This window comes from Cyprinus carpio, chromosome B10 (genome assembly GCF_018340385.1).
Source record: "Cyprinus carpio isolate SPL01 chromosome B10, ASM1834038v1, whole genome shotgun sequence".
In the NCBI taxonomy this organism is placed as follows: Eukaryota; Metazoa; Chordata; class Actinopteri; order Cypriniformes; family Cyprinidae; genus Cyprinus; species Cyprinus carpio.
Genome location: NC_056606.1, coordinates 20,348,895 through 20,373,188, shown reverse-complemented (window position 1 = coordinate 20,373,188; position 24,294 = coordinate 20,348,895). Strand labels below are relative to the sequence as shown.

At 34.4% G+C, this 24,294-nt stretch overlaps 1 protein-coding gene across 1 annotated transcript in view; it reads right to left on the bottom strand.

The window, feature by feature from the left end:
• LOC109090010 (seizure 6-like protein) overlaps window positions 1–24,294 on the bottom strand; it is a 43,377-nt gene that overhangs the window by 4,523 nt on the left and 14,560 nt on the right. The window contains exons 2-10 of the mRNA XM_042733123.1: window positions 11,897–12,343; window positions 9,594–9,733; window positions 7,651–7,846; window positions 6,925–7,109; window positions 5,726–5,898; window positions 5,480–5,649; window positions 4,160–4,354; window positions 3,172–3,310; window positions 2,752–2,948 (exon numbers count right to left, since the gene is read on the bottom strand). Of these exons, the coding sequence (XP_042589057.1) occupies window positions 2,752–2,948; window positions 3,172–3,310; window positions 4,160–4,354; window positions 5,480–5,649; window positions 5,726–5,898; window positions 6,925–7,109; window positions 7,651–7,846; window positions 9,594–9,733; window positions 11,897–12,343 (1,842 nt within the window). The remainder of the gene's footprint in view (window positions 1–2,751; window positions 2,949–3,171; window positions 3,311–4,159; window positions 4,355–5,479; window positions 5,650–5,725; window positions 5,899–6,924; window positions 7,110–7,650; window positions 7,847–9,593; window positions 9,734–11,896; window positions 12,344–24,294) is intronic.

Below are 24,294 nucleotides of genomic sequence, written 5' to 3'. Positions count from 1 at the left end.
ATATGACATTATATAAAACAATTTTCACCAAATATACGACAAATTTTTGCCTAGTAGATAATAAAGATCCCATTTACTTACATTAAAGGAGAGATGTGATTCATAGAGACCAGAATATCACATGAGGGTGGATTTTATTGACTATTAGGCCAGTAAGTAACCACCTAGTAACCACCCACAACACCCTAGCATTTCAGAGGCGACTTATGCACGAGCAAGCAGCACTCACTCATTTTTAGAAAATGTAAAATCTAGTTATTTTTGGCCTTTCGGGAATCAAAAAGTCAAGTTGAACTTGCTTCGCCCACACAAACGTGTGTAGGAGCATGTGCGCTAACCGCTAGGTCACAGCTCTGACACTTTCAGTACTTTATTCATAAGATTTCAGATCTTTTAGTTGGCAAAAATCATAAATAAATGTTAAAGGCCTGAGTAAATAAATGTTTAATATAAAAGGCATTCAGAAGAGTTTTCTAACAGATCAGTTATTCCTAGCATAGCTGGATGTTCGTGTACGCTGTTAGTGCAGTGCTAATGGGGTTTCTTTAGATTCTACATGCATTTAGTTCATGAGCGGTTTGATCAAGAGCAAATCGACCGCCATTGTGAATTCACAGTGTGTCTGTGACCTTTATTCAGCTGGGAACTTTATCCTCTACCATTATACGAACATAAAAAGAGTATCTCTGTCTTTTTAGTTCAAGCCATTACTGGAGATTGCAAGCTATAACGTTATAACGTGCTCTCTCTCTGTGTGTATGTGTATCCTATTGGAGAGGATAGAGACTAAACTAAATGTGAATGAATGAGGGCAGCCAGGAGAGAAGGAGGAGAAGAGGATGGTGGGAGATTTCAGGAGCTGAAAATAGTTGCGTCTGTGCAAAAAAAAAAAAAAAAGAAAGAAAGAAAAAGAAGCACTGATTGAAATGCATGTCGACCATTTGAGAACATAATGGATTGGCTGAAGTAATTTTAAAAGAAAGAGTTGCATTGAGATTCTCTCTGTGTGTTCGTGACAGTCATAAGAGACTGAAAGTTTGTGAATAAAGCTTGTCTTTAGTTGGGAAATTAAATGTCTTTATACTGTGACAGACTAATTTTGTTTAGCCAGGCTTTTTGACTACCAACATAAAGTCTGCTCCAGTGTTAATTGAAATGAAGCTGAAATAAAATAAAATATAAATATTAGATAGAAAACATAAACTTAAACTTAAATGAAAAAAACAAAAAAAAAAAAAAACAAACCATGTTTAAATTGAAGTACTTATATTACTGAAACTGACAGATACTTCAGCTTAAACTTATTTTAAAGTTTTTTTTGATTTGAAGTTTTTCGTCTAATATTTATATTTTATTTTTAGTAATTTTAGTACTTACATTTAAATGTATTTTATTTCAGTTCTTTGCTATGGCAACATTTCTAATTTTCTTTTAAAGTAATAATACATAATTTTAATTTATAATTTATAAAATAAATGTTAGATGAAAAACTTATTTTTTTAAACAAATTTAAACCTAAAAACGTTAAACGCAAATGTAAAAAATGTTGCTATGAAATAAAATAATTAAAAGTTTTTCAAGTTTAAGTTTTATTTCAGTTACTTGCCATGCCAACATTTTCAATTTCCTTAAGTACTAAAATACATTTTTTTTTTTAATTAAAGCTATAGAGAAATATAATTTAAAAACTAATAAAAATTACCAAAGCACATATCAAAACTACTAAACCAAGCTAAAACTGAAAGTAAAAGCTAATTCAAAATAATAAATACTATAACAGTGTATAAATAACAATAAAAGAACACTGCTCTGGTCCACTATGCAGTTTCCTCTGGCCAAGAACTGCCCAAAAGACAGAAAATCTATCAAGTGACCAACCACTGTTTGTTGTTTTATAGACTTTTTTTCCTGAGTAAACGATGAGCGCCACCATTATTGACTGGATGCTCTTCTGTTCCGGTCTCCATAGAAACCCATTAAAATATTGTCCATCTGTTTTCATGGTAGCTAACATCGGCAGCTTTGTTTCATCTACACACTCATTAAACTTTGAGAAGTGAGACACTGACAGATGACGGTCATTACGACACTGTAAAGTGATGGCGCTATGGAGCCATGTGCTTTTTAACATTTTAATAGGTTTAACATTAGATTATCAGCTCGGAATATACACTAATTTGATTGGAAACACTGGAGACTGGAAATGCAAAGCATTATTCCGGTTAAGAGTCAGGCGTGACTTCCACGTTCAGGAAAAATGTCTATATGATGTTTATGGCCAGGTCGTGGCCTAGTGGTTAGACAGTTTAACTCCTAACCCTAAGTTCGTGGGTTCGAGTCTCGGGCCGGCAATACCACGACTGAGATGCCCTTGAGCAAGGCACCGAACCCCCAACTGCTCCCTGGGTGCCGCAGCATAAATGGCTGCCCACTGCTCCGGGTGTGTGTTCACGGTGTGTGTGTGTGTGTTCACTGCTGTGTGTGTGTGCACTTTGGATGGGTTAAAAGCAGAGCACCAATTCTGAGTATGGGTCACCATACTTGGCTGTATGTCATGTCACTTTCACTTTTTTCACTTTCACGTTCAATATAAAGTATTTAAGTGTTCTCAAAGACATCTTGCTCATTATGCAAACAAAACTCTTCAGTTCCAGACAATCAGGTTTTGAGAACACTCTTGCCATTTCTGTGTGCAATATGCATGAGACTTTGTCTAATTTATGCATTTGCAATTAGCTTGAGTGTCCTTACCCATGTAGTTGATGATGAAACCCTCTCCTTTCCCAAAGACCAGGCCGGCTGGGTCTGAGTGGAAGGTGATGGTGAGGTCAGGGGTCGAGGAGGACATCTTAAACGGGCTGGTTCCCCCAACAAACTGCCCCAATATACGTGTTGTGACCTCATCTCCATCCAAAATGGTTAGCATATCACTGTCGCTCAGATTCAAGCTAATGAGAGAGAGAGAAAGAGACAGTGGGCGAGAGGTGAGGGGTTTGCGTAGGAGGTAATGAGAAAATGAACGAGTCATTCATGCGGTTTGGTGAGTCATCGCATCCAGCAGGTCTGTGGACTTCGTTCGATTTCCAGCAGCATGACGTGTCAGCCAGCAAAGCAGCCAAACCAGCAGACTTTGCAGTTGTTTTCAGAACAGAATGTTCCAGAAGGACTTACAGCTGCACGTCCAGCAGGACGCGTTTGTCCTCGCCGACGTGAATCCTCCAGCTGCAGTCCTCGCCCTCGCCGTACCATTCGGGCCAGTTTGGGGACAGGATAACGCCGCTGGGGCCGGACAGGTCACCGCCACAGAGAGCTGCAGAGAGGCCACACAGACACGTGTCGCATTGATTTCTCTGTCACATTGCTGTCTGTCACACAATTCAGAGGAACTAAATTCTAGTTAGCAGTATGTGTATATATATATATATATATATATATATATATATATATATATATATATATATATATATATATATATACATATATCTATATATATATATATATATATATATACATACATACATACATACATGTGTGTGTGGTCTGTGTGAGTTTTTTATTTTTAATTTATTAAAAAAGATTTTCATTATAATTGCATCTTAATATTGCATATTCGATTCTGTTATAGTCAAAATTATCCTTCTGAATGTTCAGCACAGTAATATTTGTCCCTTTAACAATCTCTGATTTGTGGCCTGTGCATTTGGTTGTGAAACTCCAGACTCCAGTACGCTGCATTAATTGTGATATTAATTTTATGTGACACCCAAGCGTTAACAAGCATGTGTAACACACCATGTTGGGGTTGACCAGCGTTACATTCAGCTGTTATCTGTTACGACCTAATGCCAGTCACAGAAAGCCTCATTTATCCCCGTTAAAGATGAATTACAACAAGGTTAAGTACAGGGCAACAACTAAAAGTGACATGTGAATTTTCATCAGCCTAACAATAAGAAAGATGAAATTTTAAAAAGCTTAGATCAAAGGCTGTTTTTGACTATTAACATACCATTAAAATTCAATGCAATTACCATAGCGTAATTAGAGAGAACGTTTTAACTAGGATGTAACCTGCCACTCCCATTACAATTACCAAAGGACAAAATTTATCTTCCATATATGAGTGTTGTGTTGCATGTAGGGTAATGTAATCCTCTACCTTTGCAGAGGGGCTCCGTGTCGTTCCAGTAGGGGTCTCGTGTGTTTATGCACTCGATGACGGGTGGCCCCTGCTCCAGCGAGTGCCCGGGGTCACAGGTGAACTGCACCACTGTCCCCACGCCGTAAGTCAGGTCAGTCGTGCTAAAGTTTCCATTTTGGATATACGGCTCGTAGCAGTGGCCCTTCTCAAATGCTAAATGTGAACAATTAGAACAAGCTCTGTTAGATATGTAGATTTATTTAATTGGCAGATGCTTTTATCCAAAATGACTTACAGTTGAGGAATACAAGTGATTCATCATAAGATGTCAATAAACACAAGAAGTGCCAGTTCTACAAGTTTTCAGTGATCGTTCAAAATAGTAAAAGCTAGGACAGGAAGGGATTAAGGGATAATGAGAGCATGAAGAATTGATCTGTTTTTATTTATTTTTTAGGAGGATGCAGTTAGCTAAAGTAACAAACGAAATCAAGAGAAACATGTTAGCTGGATTAGCTATACTTAAAAATGTACAAATGTTATTGCATGAGATATAATATATAAAAGATACAATATCAAACAAATTGCATTTGTTTAAAGAAAGATAGCACACTTTTAAAGCAAAACGTAACATTTATTTTAAGTTTTATATGAGTTCCAGTTGTCAAATGTTAGTCGGACATGTTCATGAGAGCAGTTGCTTCATAGTAACTGGAAAAACTGTGTATATTTTATCTAATGCACTGAAATGTACACAGTTTTAAGTGTTACTTAAATCTGATGTATGATGTCTACTACAATTGACAGGTCTTTCTCCAGCTTTTTTAAACATTCAGGTCGTGATGTTACATGTTTACATATCACTGTCTTCTTGATTGTATTTATTTATTTATGACAACAAAAAAATCTAAATAGCTGATGAAAGTGGTGATGCATAAAGTACTGAAATATTTACTACTATTTACTTTTTCAGTACAGAGATGTGTCTCTCCAAATACAAGAGAGAAATTGCCTAATTTTATATATGTAAAATTATGCATGTTTAAAAAATTAAGTAAACTTTAATTATTGTATAAACATTAAGTTTATACAACAATTAATTTGTTTTTGTACAATAATTAAGTTATTTTCCTTAAACCATTAAACATATTTATGTTTTATCTATTTATAAACCCAAATATTATTAATAACTGAAATATACTGTATTTATTTGTTTAAAACATTAAGCAATTTAAATACAGTTTTCCTTTCCTTTACCATCCTGATTTAATATTTTATGTATCAGAGGTTTTAATGCCCAAATACAGGCAGATATACATTCAGTTTGATGTGGCCTACCTTCATAGCGTATATTGAATCCAGTGTTGTGACTGTTAGGTTGGTCTGTTATAAACTGGACCCGAACAGCCGGACCTTCGCTGATCACTCCTTCAAACGGGATAGGGCCGCCACGGCCGGAATCAAACAGGACCACCGAACCTGCATCAAGGCCGCTCCATAAGACCAGCCTGTATCATGGGAGAAGGCCTGAGTCTCTTATATACATATAAAAAGCATGCACTGATTTAGATGACACATGCATACCTGTCTGTCGGGCCTAACACCATTCTCTCTAAATGCAGGTGCAGCCTTTGGCCGTTAGGAGCCTCCAGGGACCAAGAGCAGCTGCGGTCCAGGGTGCTGTTAGGGCCTGAATGGGGTGAGGGGGACAGCACCCGGCCAACCGTGGCATTTTTTACAACCCCTCCACACAAAGCGAAGAGAACATAATGGAAAATGTGTCACTAACAGTAAGGTTTATGATTCACTTTTAAAAATAAATAATAATGAAAGAAAACAAAATTATAAAATATTTTTAAATAATAAAAAGTATTATTGATTAAATTATTATTTTAAAAATAATATATATATATATACACAACATATATATATATATATATATATATATATATATATATATATATATATATACACACAAGATAATAATAGAAATGTATTATTTAATAATATATTTTTTTATTTTTATATTTTAAGTAAACATATGTATATATAGTAAGTCTCTATTTTTTACCCCTCCACACTAAGTTTAAAAGAACATAATGGAAAATGTGTCATTATTATATAATGAATTATTATGTTTTATTATATATATATATATATATATATATATATATATATATATATATATATATATATATATATATATATATATATATATATATATATATATATATATTTGTATTTATAAATAGATACATTTATTTAATTTATTATAATGAATTGTATATACACTACCAGTCAAAAGTTTGGGATTGGTCAGAGTTGTTAATGTTTTTGAATGTCCCTTCTGCTCACCAAGGCTGCATTTATTTGATCACAAATACAGTAAAAATGGTAAAATATTATTTAAATTTAAAATAACTGTTTTCTATGTGAACATATTGTAAAATGTAATTTATTTAGGTGATGTAAACTGAATTATTAGCATCATTACTCCAGTCTTCAGTGTCACATGATCCTTCAGAAATCATTCTAATATGCTGATTTGCTGCATGAGAAACATTTCTAATTACTATCAGTGTTGAAAACAGTTGCACTGCTTCATATTTTTGTGAAAACCAAGATACAGTTTTCAGGATTCTTTGATGAATAGAAAGTCCAAAAGAAAAAGATTTATTTGAAATAAAAATCTTTTGTAACATTCTAAACATCTTTCCAGCCAGTATATATACGTATACACATTTATAGAGCACTAGTTGCTTTACTACTCTCAGCATGTCACCTCTGCAGCTTGGCTCATGTTGGCTCCACACAGGCAGCGAGGCATTGAGGCACGTGAGTGTGGCGTCCCCCTGCAGGTGGTATCCCATGTGACACTGGAAATGGGCCGTGCCTCCGGGATGCAGATCTTTTACTGACACCTCCCCAAAATGAGGCCGTCGAGGTAGGGCACAACTCAGGCGAAAAACTGGACAAGAAAGAGTACGTGAATACCCTTCAAAAACTCTCCTTTTACGACATCTGAATAAATGATGACAGATCTTTTGGGGTGAACTACTCCTTTAATCATTTATGAATAAAATGAATGCTAATGCCACTCGAGGACGCTGATTGAAACAAATTGCACACAAGACGGCACAAGAAAGCCTTGTGAAATGAGCCCTGGAGTGAAACTACAAGTACATTAGCCGGTTAATGGACACGGCAGAAGCTATCAAGTTAGATAAGCGAGCAAATTAACCAAATGGAGAATTTTTCAATTAAAAGTTTGGAGGCAAAGCCTGGCTGGTGTTTTAAAAGTTCAACAAGAGCCCCACAAGTGCTGAGACAACCGGACGAGGAGCGTTTTTAACATTTACACAAGCACCTGCAGGACTCATTACTTTAATATTACATAAACATTAGAGTTTTATGTAAAAGAGTAATTATCTCTATAAAACCACAGCAAGAGGCAAGTCCCAAAGATGCTGTGTTTAATGCATAAGTGGCTTGTTTTGAAAAAGACTCACTTTGATAATGCAGCTGAAACGTGCCGACTCCTCCCTCTGGAGACGAACGGTAGAACACAGACAGCGTGTTGGTCGGACTGCGGATCACCTGACCTTCCACCAGAAGCGTCTGATTGGCCAGCACGAGCAGGGCCCCGCCTTCATCCATCCCTCTGATTGACAGCTGCTCGCCTTCTGACAGGTTGACACTTTTGACCTACGACGAAGGAATGCCAATCATGTTAGCAGGAAACACTGGAAAGAAACACACAATACAGCCTGAACAGTAAAGCATTTACACTGACATTCTGATCATCACAGCAAAAAAAAAAAAAAAAGAACATGATGCAGTGATGGTATCTGATAATTATAGCATGGTACCTTCATGGATGAGGAAGTCTCAAAATATAGACACCATGACATGTGTCTTGACTTCACTCATTAAAACAATATGTATAACAATTTCTTAAATAATATGAAATTGATATGTGTGTGTGTGTATATACCTCGTTTTTTTTAATTAATTATTATAAATGAACTTACTACATTGATTATAATTATATACCAAATATTTCATATAATACTGAATTGTATATATACTAATATTAATACATTATAATAATAAAAACAAATTACTGTAAATACATAATATGTAATATGTATATGCGCATAACTATTATAAATTCAATTATATATTAATTAACATTAATTTTATCATTATATTTATTATAATTATAAAGCTAATATTTTATTTAATAATAAATGTTATATATACTTATATAATTTGAAATATTGAATACATAATAATAAATAAAAATAAAATACTGTAATTTTTTATATTTTAATAAAAATATTAAAAGATCTATGTAAATATTTATACACAAATTTATTTTAAAACATATTTAAAACTATGCTTATATATATAATGTCTAAATTGTCATTAGTATCAATGTTAGACACTTTTATTTCAAGGTTTCAAAGGCCAAAGGTTTTAAAAAATTTTTATGTTTTTTTAATGTGTCATGTTGAAAAAGTAATTCATTTACATATATATTTTTCATATGGTTCATTTAAATGTGTCATTGGTGTTACATTTTCATAGAAAAATTAATTTTGATGCATTAAACATTCTTTTTATTTTCCTTGAAATAACATGCACCAATAAATTGTAAAAAGAGTGCATTTTGATTTCATGTTGACTTTAAAGCATATCACAGCCAGCATGGATTATCCGTATCGCATCCGATCCCATGAGGACAGTGTGTGTGTATACATACCAAATTAATTGGAAGAGTTTTAATCCCTTGAGATAGAATATTTTACACACACACACACACACACAGACACTCAGCAGGCCTTTGGCTGTGGATTAAAGCGGTAATTAGAGATATTACATCACACGCGAAAAACACCCACAGACACACAGCACACGTACACACAATTAAATACACCCCTCCACACGCGCACACCGCTATAATATCTCTCACAAACCCCCGTTTCTCTCATTAACATCTGCCTGTGTGGCTCCGGCTCTCTGGCAACGCACTGCTGCCGGCCCCAAGCGCTCGACTCCAGTAATTAGATCAGTGCAATTACACCACATGCCACTAGAGGGCAGTTCAACCGGACGCAGGGTTGTTAAGTGCAGTCACCTGTATCCAAGGGTGTCCAAAAAAATTTGCTAGGCACAGGAGAAATAGGATTGCATTGCAGGGGAAAAAAAAGCTTGTTAGGCAGCAGATTGCATTTCCAGATAACTCCCTCAGGGCCACATGCTGTGGTCGGTGTTCTGCAGCTGCTTATTTGTTGGATTACACAGTCTATTAGCATGTCATTTAAAGAGATCCATGCATTAACAGGTGTCCGTTCAGTCAAGAATATCCAGCGCAGTTTGTTATATCATTTGGAGGTGGAGGAAAATATGATTAATGGAAGCAATACTCAAAGCTCATATTAAAAGGTACCTGTAGCTCCACACCGTAGCCTGTGTAGACGGTCACCGTGTAAGTGCACTGCAGGAACGCTCCTTCAGGGAGGGGCGGATCGTCTGAAGAATCGATGTAGCCCTCTGGGTCGGTGAAATTGACCCTGCAGTTTGTTACAGCTGGAGGAAAAAGCCAGACAGATGACATTAAAAACCCAAGCCTTCGTCTGAGAATGTCTACAGAGGGGATTTGAGATGGAAAACAACAGTGAGGAAAAACATCTAGATCATGTAGCTGTAGCTGTGTATTTCCCTGCTGGAAATGCTTGCTTTGTAGCTGGGTCATTCTGTGTCAAATCAACCAAATTTCAGAAATTTCCCCAGCTCCATTTTTTTTTAGTTTTTTTTTTTTATTATTTTTTTCTGTGGAAAGATAAACATGGATAGTGATGAAAGCCAAAATATTAAATGTCATGGATGTTTATTTTTTTACTGAGTAATCCACTATTTTGCAGATTTCAAAAGAAAAGTTTATTTAGAATGAGAATCTAGAAGGATATTCAGATATCTTGAATACTTTTAGAGTTACAGGCATGACAACTTTAGAAAAATAATATTTATGGCACTCAAACAGGTATGTTTATGCAAAAAAATTAGATACATTTCTAGTTTTAACATTATTTATTCTTCAGACATTCTACTTTAAAAAGTATCAGTTGTATGCAAAAAGACCTACATTTGGTTTTTGACCTCTGAATATGTGATCCATTTACCAATTTACTCATGGAGCCGCATCAAGGTCTCCATATCTCTGAGACTGAATCACTGATGGGCTTAAAAATGAAGATACCACAAGGAAAGTTTGTTAAGAACCAGAATCTAGAAGGATATTAAGATATCTTTAATACTTCTTGAGTTACAAGAAGTGCTTTTTGCCATTTTTTTGAACTGTCACCATTGGTATATAATGTAACAAAGACTGCTAAAGTCAACACATTTTACTAACAGAGCTACCAATCTCTGTGTGAAAATAAAATAATGATACTGCCAGCTTTCTAAAATCATTTTTATCCCCTTTTAATTTGGCTCAGAATCTCAGGTGAAAATTCCCATTTTGACACTCTACAACATAGTGGATTACTCAGGAAATATACATTGATGACATTTAATATTTTGACTTTCATCACTATATATTTGAGCCGGGGACCTCTGGTTGAGGTGACATGGAATGACCCAGCTCTAATTTCCATGCTGGTTCAGGACAGTTTATGCTGGTTAGTTCCAGTTTGGCATGGATCTTGCATAAGCAAGCAAACCTTATGTGAACTGCTCAACAAGCAAGGTTTCATAGTGAGGCTAGTTGAGGACACCGAAATCAAAACCATCGCTTCTGGGGGAAATTGTTGCAAACTGCTCTTTTACATCTGTTTATGCATGCTATTTAAGTGCATGCTAAGTTAATAGAGTAAATGAAGCTACAGTAGATGCTGTTTGCACAAAGTAAAATTTAATAAAAAATATTTTTACAACAATAAAAAAAACCACAAAAGAAACTATGCATGCAAAGTAGTAAAAATAGCCATTGCACTTGGGACAAACAAACAATTATTATGATAGATTATTATTAACAAGACAAAATGCTCAAGTATTAGAATTATTAATAATTTAGTATTATTTGTACACTATTATAGTATTTATTAATATTTCCAATTAACTATTCAAAATAACTTCATACATTTTTTTATATTTTATAAACATATTTTATATTTTTAGTTTTCATTTAAAATTATGTTTACATTTATTCATTTTGTTATATGCTTTTTCATTTTTATTCAGTTTTGGTTTTTAATATTTCTATTGATCTTTATTTTTATTTCAGTTTTCATTTTAGTAATTTTAGAACATCAACTTATTTTATTTCAGTTTGTTGCCAAGGAAACATTTCTAATTTCCGTTTAAGTTTAAGTTTTCAACTAATATATTGTTTTATTTCAGCATTATTTCAATGAACAAAAACAATTTTAACAGTTTGAATTAGCAATAACAACACTGCATCTGTGTCAATTCTTTAGTCACATGACTTAAAGCACAGTGACATTACTTTTTTACTAAAAAATATCCACCTTGAGTGAATATTCACATAGATATTTTATTCACATCATTGGGTTTCCACTTGGTGTTTTTTTAAACACAATATCAGAAAGTTTGTAATAAAAAAAGCACTCAGAAATCATTCACTTTCAGTGAGAGCTAGTGAGCTCAACTATGTGTAAATGCACAACATAAATAGCAAAACATAATGAGTAACATTCAAAAATCTCTCTTCAAAACTCTCGGTCTTACCTGAGGTGAAGGCCCCAGATGCTGTTTCAGCGCTCACAGTGGTGGGAGCCGCAGCGGAGCCCGAATGTTTGGTATGTGGGGTTGGAGCATCGGTATCCCAGCTCGGTGTTGCAACGGCCTCCGGGGGTTCGGTGGGGAGCTCGTAGGCTGGAGGTAAAGAGGGGTGGTCAGTGGCGCTGTGTGCAGGGAGCATCTTTCGCAGGAGGGGCTGGTCAGGGGACAGGGCCTCTGCTCCGGCCCCAAGACCCTTCTCCAACATGGGCACCAGATTAGGGGGTAAACCGCTGGGAAGAGTCACACCCTTCTGAGCCAGAAGTTGATCCTTACGGGACAGGACCGACTCTATGAAGTCCTGCCCCATGGACGCAACTCCTCTGGGGGTTTCTTTAGGGGCTGGGACCTGCATCACTGGAATGAGGCTGGGTGGAGGGGTCACACCGGACTCATCTGGAGGAACGAGAAAGAGTTTGAGAACAATTAAACAAGTTCCTTCCTGCACAGTTACCCGATATAAACTCAGACTGTCTTGGACAGCAATGTAGAGCAAATGGACACAATCGATACACTTTCATTTAAAATTTCTAAAACAAAGACACAAATAACCAACCAAATATCTCAACAGATACCAACAATTACTAAATCAGAAATCACAAGATGCCAAGATAGGTTTGCAAACAGATGTTATGATCTGAAGTCAAACATTTCTCATCAAATTTGTCCAAGATCAGATGATCTGAGCTACTGTCCACATTAATTTTATAGCTTTGTTACTGTATTTCTCTTAAAGGTACACTACATAATTTTGACCTCTCTATCTCCATCTGTTGTTAAAACATGAAATTTCTAGCCGAATCAAACTTGACAGCTCTGAATTAAAATCGATAATGTCTGCTCGATGGAAAACAAAACATGGTTTTGAATGCCAATTTCTCATGTACTGGCTCAATAATTCATTGCTAACAACAAATTTAATAAAATGAAAAAAATAAAAACTCTGCAGCAGGGTTATAATCAAAAACTAAAAATTATAAAAAAAAAAAAATGATAATTGAAATGAAGTTAAAATAAAATGTTAAATATAATATGGTAAATTGAAACTTGTTAGTTAGTCACCACTATGGCAATATTTTTCATTTTTGTTTAGTTTAAGGTGAAGCACTTACTATGTGGAAATAAATAAAAATTAAAGCTAAAAAAAAATACTGAAATAAATATAAATATATATATATATAAATAACAAAAGCACATTACGAAAAATAAATGAAAATATAAAAGTACAAATGAATAAAATATTAATAAAACCATTATAGTATATAAAAAAACAAAAATAACACTAAGTCATAGTGCACCTTGTCATTTTCATCATTTTCACTGCCTTCAACCCAAAAAAATTGACATTTTATTTTAAACAAAATATGCATTTTTTTTTATTTGGAAAAATATGTTTTCATTTACTTTAATTTACTATATTATCATGTAAGAAGTATTCTTTAAAAAATTCTACTAAAATTAATTTGCTACAAATAATAATGAACATGATAAAACTACAGTGTAACTTTGTAATTACATAGATAACCCTTAAGACTTTCTAGAAGAAAAAAAAGACAGTTGATGACAGATTTTTTTCAATTTCTGAAGGAGTGAGTGGAATATGAGATTAATTCTCATGAGCTGTGAAAATCAACCTCTCAGCTATACATTTCCATGTGGAAAGGCATGTTGCCAAACACGTAAGTGATAATCCGCATGATTAGTGATAAGGCGTTTATGGTAAAGCGTGGTTAAACAGGCTGCCAGTGCTGCATTCATTCAGGGCAGATGTCAGCTGTATCACTGATGAGGAGTCGATGTAAAAGAGGTGGGAGTTCCAGCTCAGGGTTTTCACAGCACTATTGTGGGTCTGTGCGGGTGAGTGGACCACTGCCAGAACTGCCGGTTATTATAACTCTCTCTCTCGCTGCGCCGCTGATTCAGGTTTGCAGCCAGTCCTTCACAGAGAGGATGGACTGGAACTCAAATGAAGCGTGTCGGAGAAACGGCTCAGTAAGAAATGCACCGACACGCCGTCTCCTACATGTGCTTATATGTGGAGCTACACCTCCTGTTCGCCAACCCAAACCTGAACTTATTCTCAAACCCACTGAAACCTCTCATTTTCTGCCAGAACGGTGTCAATGAGCCAGTTAGACAGTTAAAGTGACATCACACTGTTATGCTATTGCTTTGTGTGAATGGACCATTTTCCGCAATATATACACTGTACACACCAACATACAGTAAGGGTCCAAAAGTGTGAGACCACATTGTAAAGTTGATTTTTTTTTAAAGTCAGAAATAAACAGAAAAGCAAAAATATTGAAACACTTAAAAAAAAAAACGGCAAGAAATTAAAGAATATTTAAGTTTCCACACTATTGGTATATTAACTATTATAACAGTAATAATAAAAAAAAGAATAAAAATGAGAAAAATATTTATTTATATTTCTCTCTCTCTCTATATGTATATAAACTAGAAGAAATATTTAATTAATATATATATATTTTTTTATTTTATTACTATTTAATATTTTTATAAATATTAATAATATATATTAGTGCTGTCAATAAAAAACTAATCTCGATTTTTAACACCTAACATGAATTTGTATTCATAAATATATTTTTTTACTTTGAATCTCTAAATTAATGTAGAAAGAACAAAGTATATTTAAAATGTTTGCTTAATAGCATCTTTTTAGTACTATGAATGAAAGTACCGATAACAATACTGATTCTGATGCCTATTATATGGATTTATTCCCAAAATCTGATGAAAAAATTAGTAAATATAACCAGTAAACATTACAGTGAAATTAAAAGCCATAATTTTTACCATTTAATAGGCCCAAACTCTTATATATATTTAAATTTTTCATTTATGTAAACTTAAACTTGATGCAATGAACTTGATATACAGTAGTGCACTGCAGTGTGTGTGTGTGTATACATAATCTATCTATCTTATACTCTCTCTCTCTCTCTCTCTCTCTCTCTCTCTCTCTCTCTCTCTCTCTCTCTCTCTCTATATATATATATATATATATATATATATATATTGTTTTTAGTGTGGAATTGCATTATACCCTATTCTAAATGTATTTTTCATAACAAACTAATTTAGATGCATACTTCTTCTGATCTCTGTTGTCTTTTTCACCACAGCAGCCATTCCTCAAGGTGAAAAAAAGAGGAAGTGGCTGATCAATTAAATTACACTGGCGAAAAAAGCTATTACCCTCTGCGAATGATAGAGTGTTGTCCAGGGAGGTAGTCTGAGCAATAAAACATGTAATGAATGTGAGTACAAGACGAAAGCACCTGACGTGAAGTGCACAGGGCCACTTCGTCTTCTAGTGAAAGTTAATTGTATGGCATACATGCACTTCTGCTCAATATAAGCAATCCTGAATTTATTAGTCACCATAAGAGAGTCAAACAAGAAGCTAGTTGAATCTCTAGTGGATGTATAACACTTAGATTTAAAACATAGCTTCAACAGAAAATGTCTAAGAAATATAGTTTGCAAATGTCATTGTTTAGGAATTCTCAAATCTAGGAGAACATTTCAGGACACACTCTTAATAGAGAGTGTTCCTTAGGAGAAAAACAGACACAAATGAGAGCGTTACTGACATACAGTAAGAAGGAAAACTTGATGAGAAATGTGTCATATTAAACCTTGATGGCAGATTTCTGAGAGCAGTTTGAGATCTCTTCTGAAACAAACGTGAGATTGCGAGGATCTTTTTCTAAGATGAACAATCTCAAATTCAGCAAAGCCTCCATTTAATCTTCTAATCTAATCGCCGTCTAGAAGAAACAATTGAAGTATCAAAGAGATTTGTATTCATATACGATCACTAAAACATCTGGCCTAGGTGAAATTGGATTTTACAATACATTCATTGCGATTCAGTATCAAAACAACAACACTTCATCCATTAACAGTTAGATCTGAGGCTAGAGCTTTCTATAATCACTGTTTGCGAGTGCTGTGTTATCTCTGTCACTCATTTAATCTATAGGGACAAAGAGTAGCAATTTCGCGCTATTGTTCACTGGATCTTTTTCACCGTGTTGAATTGCTGTTCGACTTTTATTTATAGCAAGTGGGTCAGACAAAGTCAACACATCTGACTCTGAAACTCCAGTGCCACTAAACACTACAGGGTTGGAGTTGGTTAGGACAGGAGCCATTATCCATAGAGAGTATTTTAATTACACAATTTTTTAAACCTGCTATTTTGAATGTCAAATTTCACCAGTCAGTAATTGCAAGCACAATAAGACACAATAAGAGCTTGTCAACAATGAAACTGTCTTTCTGCTGTATGCAAACTCCGGATATGACAAAGCCACAAACGTAGTAATTCACACCTTGCATCAATAAAAAAAATAAATAAGAAAAAACAATTACATGATTCATTTTAAACACAAAAAAACAGCAATTTTACGATGAAAACATAATCAACTTATCAATTAAAAACAATAAAAGTATGATATTCAATTTAGCAACTAATAATGTAGAATTTATGATGAAATTATAATGTATTCAATGATTTTTATTGACATTTTATGTAAATACACATTCTAAATTTTATTTAAAATGATCTATCTATCTATCTATCTATCTATCTATCTATCTATCTATCTATCGAATTTATCTAATTCTATCTAATTTCATCACATTTTATATTATCAGTTGCTAAATCAAATATAGCTATATATGCAGTGTAGCATTAAATTACATATACACAAATAATGATGTGTATATAATTTAATGCATTACAAATTATATATATATATATATATATATATATATATATATATATATATATATATATATATATATATATATATAATTTATATTTTTATATTTATAATTTATATATCATTTTTATAAAATAATAAATTGTATACCGGTACACATATCTACTGTCAACAAAATTATCATATTAAATCATGTATGTGTAGCTAAAACATGTAATTATTACATCATATAATAACATATTTCACCGACCATTCCTCTTTCTAGATATCAACATTGACCATCAAAAAAATAAATTAAGATTAAAAAAAAAAGAAAATGCTTGGCTTGACCATTAGTCATAATCAACAATGCTACACCAACTTTAATAACCAGAAATGACTAGGGTGTTATTTCCCCGCTACTCTGAATGACAAATGAACTATTCCACCGGTCAGGAATTGCTCACGTCAAGTAGACACATTAATGTCCGTCCAACCGGAGCGAGTGAAGCGTTCTGCAGCAGTGTCAGATCCGTAAACCCCATTCATTCACATGAGATAATGAGCCCCAAACACAGGGCCCCCAACAGCACAGCAATTACTAAGAGCACAGAGTCCAACACTGCTGCTGATTGAGAAATTAATCCTCCTCTAGCTGTCATCAACTTAAACCTCACTGTCTCTCTCTCTCTCTCTCTCTCCTCCCTGTCTCGCTGTCTCTCCCCCGCTGCCTCGGTCTTTTCTTTATCTTGTTTCCTCGACTCGGCTTCTTTCCGTCCCCCCGCACTCTGCTTATTCTGTCGGATTATGACTCAGACAGCTTTCCTGACAGTGACGGTGGAAACAGCAGAAATGCAATTCAATAAATGGCCAACACTGAGAAAAACGCAGGAGGGGCGAAAAAACGGTGGCAGCTCATCCATGCGAGAAATATTAATGTCTGAAACCGGTCTGAACTTCTAAAGGGGGTTTCTAGCTGCTGTTTTTCTGGTTTCTGGTATTTGCTTTTCATAGAACCATGTATGAATCCTGTATTCAAACAGTATATACATATACATGTAAACAAATTGTACAATTAAAACTATCCTGGATGTCTTAATGTTGTTTTTAATTGCTGTATCCCTTACAAAAAGTATAATCATACAATCATGGTAATACCCAGTGTTGGGGAAAGTTACTTTTAAAAGTAATGCAATGCAATATTGCGTTACTCCCCAAAAAAGTAACTAATTACGTTACTTAGTTACTTTTTATGGAAAGTAATGCATTACGTTACTTTTGCGTTACTTTTTAAATATGAGCAGGGCTTGATTGTTTTTAATATAAGAAGTTCTATTTATAGCAAATGTAAAAGCCCTTTCACACCAAGAAGTGTGATGAATAAACCTCAGGCTGAAGGAAAAGTAAATTCACGTCTGTACAGTAGCACACAGGAGAAGAAGGTTCAACACTCTTCAGCAATAAAAAAAACAAAACAATGAAGCACAATTGTTAGTTTATCTAAAGTCATTTTTGCTCATTAGTATGGTTGAACTGGATCATTAAAGGTCAGCAGCAAAGACACTAGTTAATAAAATGGGATTAGATACATTTGTGTTATTTAACATTTAATTATTGCAGGTTTGTGTCATATTCTAAGTTTGCATTTCACTGTTTTAATTAATATTGATGAATACTAACTCTAAATTTTTTGTGAGTAGGATGAATTAATGCACATTCACATTTAGTCTAGAACTACATCATGTTCACACAGCGCACACAACGCCTCTGTACTCTGATTTCTCTCAATATGGGGACAGGAGGCTTGTCAGTCAATAAATGGAAAAAACAAAGAAACTGGCGTTACTTTTTTGAAAAAGTAACTCAGATAATTCCTTGTAAGTTTGTTGTTTTTCCATCTTGACCTCAGCTCATGAAAAAACATTATCCCAATAAACAAAAACATTACAAATCAATCCCAATTTACTAATTCATAATAATACCTTAGTTTATGCTAATACAGTAGCCTAGTAAACTTAAACATTGGAAATGATGCCTTAACAACTAACTGAAATGAAATAAGTTGAAGTAAAATGGCTTAAAAATATAAAATTACTAAAACTAAGATTTAAAAAAATACATTTAAGCTTAATAAAAACACCTAATAAAAATTAAAACAAAAACTGAAAATCTTAAATAAAGGTTAATTGGGAAATATGAATACATATTATATATAGTATATAAACAAAACTAAAATAACAGTATTTATAAAAATACCATAGTATCTCACCATGATATATATTCTTTTCACACAGTACCATACCATGGTATAATAAATATATAAATAACATGGTCCCTCCACTGGTCTTTTTAAAGGGTCCCTATTATTAGAAAGCAAATGCACAGCAACTTGTGCAACACATGTGCATCAATATAAATCATCTAAAAGGGTTTTGTGAAATATGACAGCATGGTTAAAAACAGCCAGTGTTCCTCATGCTGAAGCTCCCAGTCTCTGTAACAAACCCTATTCCAGGCCTTTCGTCTGTCGAAATCCAGGACCATAATTCCTCTCAGCGGCATCCTTTGACATTCAGACAGAGGTGAAAGAGGGCCAATCACGCGGCACAATGGTCTATTCACCAGCAGCGCTTGACAAGAGGAAGATCCCGACCAATCTGGATCAGCAAGAACCCCGAGATCCTGTCAACTGTGTACAAACGCTTGATGGTTCCTATCCCGCCTCCCTTTGTGTGTCTGGATCAAATCCAAAAGCTGTTCGGAGCGAATATGCCAAAATCAAAATAGAGGTCTTCAGTTGTCATAATTGCAGCCTAGAGAGCATTTGGAGGATTTTCAGTTAGACGCTGTTGCCTCAACAACCTGGAGAGATTTACCAAGCGTTCTCTGCTGTTGATAAAGCAGAGTTTATTTTCCTCCACCAGACTGTTACGTCTTTATCAGGATGCTGCTAAAAGCCAGCAGAGATAGAGAGCAACAGCAGAGCTCCAGAAGTAAAAATCCTATTCATTTTCTTTACAGAAAATCAGACTTTTACCAATAACGTATAATCCGAAAAAGACAGGTCCACCGTGAGCTCTGAGGTTAAGCTTCTGTAGAATTCAACTTTCAATTCAACTTTTTAAAAACATGTTTATTAGCAGAATTTACAATGATCCACTAAAGTAGTCGCTGTTACCATGGAAACAAAAACTGATAGATAGATAGATAGATAGATAGATAGATAGATAGATAGATAGATAGATAGATAGATAGATAGATAGATATATTTCAAATTGCTAATAAATTGATAAATTGCAATAAAGCAATATAATTTTTTTGTACCATAAATTACAGTCAATTGTAATGCTTCATTGGATGAGTTGATTCCCCTTTAAAGAATTAAAATTGAAAAAAAAAAAGAATAAAAAAAACCTAAACAGCTGCACAACTTTATCAAAACTTTAACTAACCACCAGCAGTCCAATTTAAGTGTATTCAAATTAAATCTTTCTTTTCAAAGAAATGCATTATGAGGTTAATTACAGAATATTAATTATGCAATATATTGCCTGCCACAATTAACATTGTGTTGATGTGTCAAGTCAAAGTTTGTAACGTTGTGATTCAGCGGGGAGCAAGTTGGTTTGCTTCGAGGTTTCTGAGTCTTTATTTGAAATCCCTAAGGTGAAAATGAATAGGAAAAAAATCCTTCCGGAACCCAAGAAAGTGGGCAGTCAAAGTACAAGAAAGGGCATTAAAACAAGCTCCGAATGACTTGGTTTGACCGAACCGACGCTCTCGCAGAGCTTCCCACACACTTCCACATCTCCCCCGTCTACACGGCATCCCATTATCACTGTTTAGTGCTGTGACTGCGTGCTGACTCATTAAAGGTGTCAATGATCCCACCATAGAGAAAAAGAGTAACAGAGTGGTTGTGAAAGGAGGGATTGCGTGAGATAAAGAGGATGGCGGGTGAGGATGGGTGAGAGAAAGAGAATAAGAGAGAGAGAGAGAGAGAGAGACTGTGTGTTTCTGGGCAGAGCAGATAAAGGCCACCGCCATTGGCTGTATGGATGCGGGGAAGAATTGCACGCTTGTCAAGGACTGAACGCATGGTTGAATAGAGAAACATATAACTAACCTTGACTTTTCAATCTCCACATTTGTCTGCTTTTATGCCCTTCCTCTTTCCACCGCCGGTGACATTCCCGACGCGCTTTACAGCTGACAAACAGACAATTACTGTAACCGTAAATTCCTGGCGGCGCATTCCCGTCCTCTCATATCCAGTCGCTGTGGAAAAGCACCACATACGAAGGCTAAGGCGCTTACAAAACATCACACATATTGGGGGGAAATTAGCTCAATAGCTGTCTCTGAGAATTATAAACCGCAGGGCAAAGAAACACAAGTGTTTAATTTAAACAGAAGCAGACGGTGATCACAATCATCAAGCTTACAGCTCAAACGGTTGCTCTCTGAGCCACGCTGAGCATTGTGGGAGGTCTGCAGTACAGCAAAGATCCCTGCCACTATCACCACTCACCATTAATAGCTGATGCTGCAGGCCTATTTTAAAGACTGTCAGAGTTTGCTAAAGAAATATTACTAAGGTTGCACAATATATTGATTTTTTTTTTATTATAATAGCGCCCCAGACTAAAAAAATGACTAGGGAGATTTTGGCTCCTGAAATGAAACATTTGCGAGTCAAACAGCTTTGTCATATTATTAGAAAAATTACTGAATGGCTCAAAATAGTTGTTCAGAAGCAGTTCTTTGAGTGCATAACTTTTTACTTTAGCTTTTAAAAGCAGTTAACAGCAACATTTTACATAGACTACAACTATTTAAGTTTATAAAAATTTTATATTTATTTATAAATAATTTATAATATAAATAATAATTAAGAAATACTACACAAATGCTACACATATTTACTTACAAATGCTATTATTACTTATTTAAATAAATATAAATCATATTGATGCACATTTATAGGCCTAAATATAGATGCAAAGTTTGTGCCATTAAAAACACAGTCGGAAAACATGACCCTCCTCCCCCCTTTTAAGGATTCTTTTATGAATGTAAAGTTCAATAGAACAGCATTTATCTGAAATAGAAACTTTTTATATTTCACTAAATACTATATTTAATTATAAATATTATTATATATTATGTAAGACTAATAAATAATTTTAAATAGATTACTTATAAATTATTAGATATATGTGGAAAACACTTGAAACCATGATGCACTTTTTATTTATACCAGGATTTCTAGATGAATATAAACGATTTTACTAAAACTTTACTATTTAGACAGAAATAAAATAAACAAAAAATAAACAAAACAGAAACACACAAAAAATAAATAAATAAAAATGCAAAAACAAAGTAAAATTACCTAAACTAAAATTACACTGAAAATAGAAATTATATATATATATATATATATATATATATATATATATATATATATATATATATATAAATTATATAAAATAACACCACTTTACAGTCGCTTTTGATTAATTTAATGTGTCCTTGCTAAATAAAAGTATTAATTTCTTTAAAAAAAAATCATATTGACCCTGAACGTTTGAATGGTCATCCCGATCTCACAGCGATTCATACATATTTGACAAAGTTGCTAATTCATACAAATTTGTATGACCTCACTCATTCGAATTCATACGATTTGTGAAAAATTTGTACGCATTTTATGAGGTGGCAAATTCGTAGGAATTCATACGAAGGACCGCACCAAACCCCGCCCATCACTGAAATCGTACGAGTGAGGTTGAATGTGTACGAATTAGCCACCTCGTAAAATACGTACAAATCGGCTGTAAAACAGCATTGGAATGGTAGAGAATATTTCAGGACGGACACAAGTCAAATCTAGAGATCAGAATATCACAGACAGTGCGCTTGAAATCGCAGACTGTCTGAGTAGGTACTACATTTGAATTTTAACTTACTCTGCAACCGTTAAAATAACATGTTCTACTGTATATACTGTATGAATATAGAATGAAATTTTGATGGACATTTGGCGTAAAGTATTCAACATAATACACAGCCAGGAACTATTAAATTTCATACACAACTACACCCTCGAAAAACACCCTGCAAATGACACTCAGAACACCACAGCAACCACAGCATCTTGCTAAAACCAATCAGCACACCTTATAGCCGTGCCTTGGCAACCACTTCAACACAATATTTTTCCAAACAATACCTCAGAAGGGCCGCATATTAATTATATCTGAACTATTGACCCAAGCTCACATTCCAGCATTAATTAATCTAAATTCTCATTCTCCACATCTACATGAAGGCAGCCATATTCCCAAGGGATCGCTGGCCCGGCTCACTAATTTGAACACCTGCTTCATTAGCGGTGGCGCTCGGCCCTGAGCTCAATGCCGGTTACAGCGGCTATTACTGGAAGCTCACACCACAGGGATAGAGACAAAGAAGAGCAGGAACCAGAAATAATGATTTTTTTTTTTTTCCAGTGGAAGCTAATGAGAGCAGCACAGACACTGGGTCGATGTCTCGGGACAGTTCCTACATGCCCCCATCGGGTCAGTCGAGCCCTCTAGATCCAACACTGAACTGGAGCAGCCATTGATTGTGTTGGGACGAGCCACATGACACATCATCTCTGTCTAAAGTGCTGCCCAGTGCACCACGGATACAATATTAAACCAATGAACTACCACACGAACATCCTTATCATCTCTTGTGAGTCTGTAAACATGTACAAATTACATCAAGAGTCTTGGACAAACGCCTGGTGACTGCACAGCTCTAGACTGACACAGTCGTCTATCGATGTGGAAAATAAGAGCTGTCAATCCTGATCCAGTACAGATGGCACGTTCACCCAGCATGTAAAGCTTTTCAGCACAAATCAACTTGTGTGTGTAATAAAACTTGGCCTCAAAATGGTCAAATTTAGTCATTTAATCAGCTTATTTTACATTAAAGTGTATTATTTTAATGTAAGCATTTTTACTATTTAAATATAAGATGCAAAGCAACTATAAATAAGCATTCATGAGTTAGCAGTGAACAACCACAAGCAATTTTACTCTTGTGACGTATGAAATGGCATGTTTAACTAAAAAATATGAAGTGACAAAAATTGGATGTTTTATATTACACAAATTAAAAATAAATTCACTCAGAAATTGTAAATAAATTTCAAAAACAATTAAAAGAAATGACTAGAAACACACTGAATTAAACATTTAAAAATTAATTAATTATTAAAACATACTCCAATAATCGTATTATATCTTGATAAATCATATCTTTGTCTCGATGAAACAAGCTTTTCTTGTAAAAAATTACAGCTAAATTAATTTTTTTTTATTTAGTTTGAATTATACTTGCTTAAGTTACAATTATATTAGATAAACAATAAATTAGAATTGCAATTCTGCAACCTGTTTGCTACCTCAATTCAAATACAGTTTAATTTCAGGTATTAAATTAGAATTCAATTCAATTCAATTCATACAACAGGACCAGAAGGCAACTTTTAAACTCTTTTAAGAAATTAAATAGTGTCAAATAAATGTAAATCATTCTTTAATACAGTCT